General features: G+C 39.5%; 1 protein-coding gene across 6 annotated transcripts in view; it reads left to right on the forward strand.

Annotated features, from left to right (window-relative positions):
- The window catches only part of CPQ (carboxypeptidase Q), a 161,336-nt gene that overhangs the window by 102,279 nt on the left and 54,836 nt on the right, over positions 1-4,221 (forward strand). For all 6 annotated transcript variants that reach the window (XM_019614160.2, XM_010709159.3, XM_010709158.3 and 3 more), the window contains one exon: positions 1,749-1,860. In XM_019614160.2, coding sequence (XP_019469705.1) covers positions 1,749-1,860 — 112 coding nt within the window. The remainder of the gene's footprint in view (positions 1-1,748; positions 1,861-4,221) is intronic.

Here is a 4,221-nt window from a genome sequence, read left to right on the forward strand (position 1 = left end):
CTGAGTAAATCTGAGGCTTCTGCAGAGGATCCTGCAGTCAAAATTCATCTTTGAAGGAGAGGAGGTTTTGGAATAAAGGCTGCAGCCTGTCTGTCTACTACCACTCTGGGTTGCAAAGCAAACACATGTTCAGGCTGTATAAGCACAAAAGAGAGCTGAAAAATCTGAGAAGGAAAGAGTAAGCTGCTCTTCAGATTTTAATTGCAAGATTTTCCAGTTTCTGAAGCATAATTTATTTTATTTTTTTTAATGCTTTATATGTTTATGAACATATGATGCATTTTCTGAATGCAGTGGATTTTGGTGCACTCTGATTGGACCCATGTCAATGCAATAAATGTGATTAGTAATTTATCACAGTTTTTGCTAAATGCAGAGGGGCTTTTTAGATGTGTTACCTGAGTTTCTATCTGGTTGATGAAAAAATGCAATGATTTGATGAACATGTGACGCTTTTGTCTTGTAGTGCATTATTTGCTGTGCATTATTTTTAGTAACCAGTAATGCTTCTTAAGATTTTTCTCTTGTGAGAAGGAGAGTAGTTAGTTCCTTGCAAGGTTAGCTGCACACTCCATGGGCTCGCACCTTCCAGGAAGGATAACAGGAAAAACTGGTCTCATTTTCTGAGCTAAAGTGCTTGTCCTGTGATGAACGAAAGCTGAGATGAAATGCCAGGAGATCCTTACCCCATTACTCTTTAGGGAGTGGAAGGTGGCAGGAGGAGCAAGTGTTGTTCACCATCTTCTAGACACCCGAACTCTGAGATCTGATTGACATCAGCAGACCAAGGAGTTGAAAGCATCCTTTCATGTATGGCCAGTTCTGTGTAGGATACAGCTGGGTGCTTCAGGGTCTCCTTCAGTTTTTCCTCTGTGCTCTTGTTTTTTTCCACAGCATCATTTTACCTCACTTCATGTGCTGTCTGCTCAGATCAAGCAGATCTCCCTCCTTGACCTCCCCATTGCAATCACAGATTCATCACCCTGGAACTCCAGGCCCCGCTAGGGAGCTGTCTCATTTCCGGTATTGATGAGATGCTGTTTATCAATGTTTCAGAGAGCTCAGGTCTAAAAGGGAATGTTTCTGGAGAAATGTATAATGCTGTCATCTACCGTAGCCACAAAGCTCTCTTTGCAGGAAAATCATCTGGGACTTGCTGCCATGTAGTTTTTAATTTAAAATAACCTTATGACTAACAGAACTATAAAATACCTTGTCACTGTTGCAGCACGTAAGGGACTCAGTAATAAATTAGAAGTCCTCTGTGGTAGGAGCCATAGATAACAGCAATAAAACAACAACCTCTGTCTGGAAATACTTCAGTCCAAGTTCATATTTCTTACTTATGCAGCCAAAAATTGGGTTAATCAAATTTCATACCTAAGGGCTTAAACAGTTCACAACTGGAATATGAAAGAATTTTGCCCCATTCTGGAGTGTGGTAGCCTTGTATCTCTGGGAAGCATGCACTTAATGTTCAAGACAAAACCTTTCATTTAAACTTTCCTTACTGTGTATCTATTTGATTTAGCAGTGGTTTGTGAAGCAGTAGGATGCATTTGGCCATCCCAGATTTATGCCCAGTGAAAGAGGACAATGGTTTTGTTTTATATGAAATGTTTTTCTCCTCCTGTTTTGAACTAAGAAGTCAACTTTATGACAAAATCATTAAAAAGTTTAAATGCTGAACTGACTTTTCTCATTTGCCATTTTCATATGGATGTATCTTTTCATAATTGCTTTTCCAGATTGTGTTGGTCAGTGGACATCTGGACAGCTGGGATGTTGGGCAGGGAGCTATGGATGACGGCGGCGGAGCATTTATATCATGGGAAGCATTAACACTCATTAAGGATCTGGGTAAATATTTTATTTAAAATATTATTAATGCATGACATAGCCAGAATGTTTTCTATGTTCTATAAACTGGATTTTCTATTTTATCCGTTTCTCTGAGCACAAATATTCATACTAGTATAAATATTTTGCAAGTTTGTCTGTTAAATCTGTTTCATCATAGGGGTCATCAAAAAGCTGCGCACCAGTCAGGGATTTAGAAAGTGCTTTGAGCCTTCATATCAGAGAGTGAAAGCCCAGTGTAAGATACATTAATCTTTGCTAATAAAGAAGATGGAGCTTCATGAAGTCACAGCTTTCTGATATTTTTCTTCGCCATCAGCATTGATGTTGAGCACGTTCTTAAATCTTTCACGGTCTTACACCTTGCTTTTCCAGTGTCTGCTCAGTTAATTTAATTTCCACACTCATACCTCTGTCTTCATAGATTCTCAAGACAATATAATCTGTGTCTCTCTCAAGAACATGCAACAATGGCTAGATCCAGGCCATGATTCTACTTCTGGTCTTTTTCCTTCCACCTGCATGTAAAGATAGTCATCAAAACCAATCTTGAACTTCACAGAGATTTGTATTTCAGGGTTTCTTTTCCTTGATTGTTCTTCCTAAATAAATTTGTATCCTGCCAAGTCTTGTTCCACCAAATACCTTTAAATACAAGTGTATCATCAAGATGGTAGGCTCTAAGATTTGCACTTCAGGGCTGATTTCCTAATCATCTGTGCTGCTTTTATGTTGCCGTGCGCTTGGGCTGTGACAACTTTCTTCCTTAGCAGAAAGTGAAACCAGATCAGAGGAGCATGCACTTGAGTTTCATTAGTGCAAGGATATGGTTCCGTTAAATTGTGCTTCACCACAGTGTCCTGTCATATGAGTCTGCAATGGGCTCATATGTCTCCTCAAGTAATGTAACACGGAGATCCTGCATGCTATATTATCATGCTGCAGTAGATTTGTGTGATGCAAAGCAACATTCTTTTTCCAGGAATCACTTCTTTGAACCTGTCTTGATCATGAGCAGGGTGACAAGTTGACCAAGTTCTGGAATTCAGTCTGTATATGCTGGACACTTTTGAAGCTGAAATTCCAGCATAAATATTGTCAACCAGGGACTTGCTGGTGTCCCTCCTCCAAAATTTCTGCTCAACAGAAGTGTGAGATGAAGTAAATCTCTATGCTTTCAGTCTCTTCCAGTAGTCCTATGGGTAAAATACCAGTGTGGAATTGCTCAGCCTACTGCTTTCTGGTTTGCGTATCCCCCTTTGTACAATCTGAAGGACAGTTCTTTTAGTCATGAGTTTCTTCTGATTTGTGGGTAGAAGCAGGCTGCAGACAGAATGTTGTTGTAGAAGGGCATGACCTACGTGTGCCTGCGTGGGGCATGTTTTACAGGATATAGTCCACAGGGTAAAATGAGTAAGGGTGAGTGTATGAGCAAGAAATAGTTGTGCTGGTTGCACTGAGAAAATTATATATAATTCCTCACAGGCTGGAGGATGAGTGTGGCACAAGCACTGTAAAAGAGCTCTGAGGGCAGCTGTGGGACTTCAGCTCATGGTTACCATCTCCCAGACTGGGATCTACAGTCAGGTACTGATACCGAAATGATCTAGACATTAACCTAATTGGCAGGAGTGAAACATTCAGATTCATCTTTCTGTGTTCTCCTTACACATAGCCTCTCAAAGTTTAGTCTGGTATCCTGCTGTTCTTAGCCTGTTCTGATCTCCAAAGTATAAATTCCAATCTTTTGCTTGATCTGTAGATTTTTGCTTTTTTTTTTCTTTTTTTCTTCCATATGGGCTTTTGTCACTACGCCCTTCTAAATTAGTTCAAAGCAGTCTTCTTAGATTGTTGAGTTGATATCCAGGGATGCTTTTCCCCTTTTCATCAAGACAAAATTGCTTTTTCCTCATAATTCCTTTTTTCCAGAGCTGTAACCTGCGGTCAATAGGAATGTTCTAAGTGTTCATTAAAAAACAAAGTCGGCTGCTGTTCCTGCTCTTGGCTCTGGTAGAGTTTACATAAGAACCTAGCCTTTCCTGCTTCTAATCAGAAGAATTCATGCACTTAAACAATCTCAGTGTTTCTTGAAGAGCTCTTTGTAGACAAGCTCTGTTATGTGATTAGCCACTCTCACGCTGTAATGATGAACATAAGACATCCCTGGGAATCGCTATTTATTTTGCATTATTTGAACTCCTTATCTCTCCTTTTTCACAGCCTCAGAATGACTGGAACACCAGTCTGTGACTAAAAACAAAATGCATGTGTTTGAAGTTTTGTTCTTTTAAAAGTGAACTAAAAAGGATTCTTCTACAGAAAAATCTAGACCTACTCTTTCATTTAGTATTTTGTAATCTT

The sequence above is a fragment of the Meleagris gallopavo genome, chromosome 3 (genome assembly GCF_000146605.3).
Source record: "Meleagris gallopavo isolate NT-WF06-2002-E0010 breed Aviagen turkey brand Nicholas breeding stock chromosome 3, Turkey_5.1, whole genome shotgun sequence".
NCBI lineage: Eukaryota > Metazoa > Chordata > Aves > Galliformes > Phasianidae > Meleagris > Meleagris gallopavo.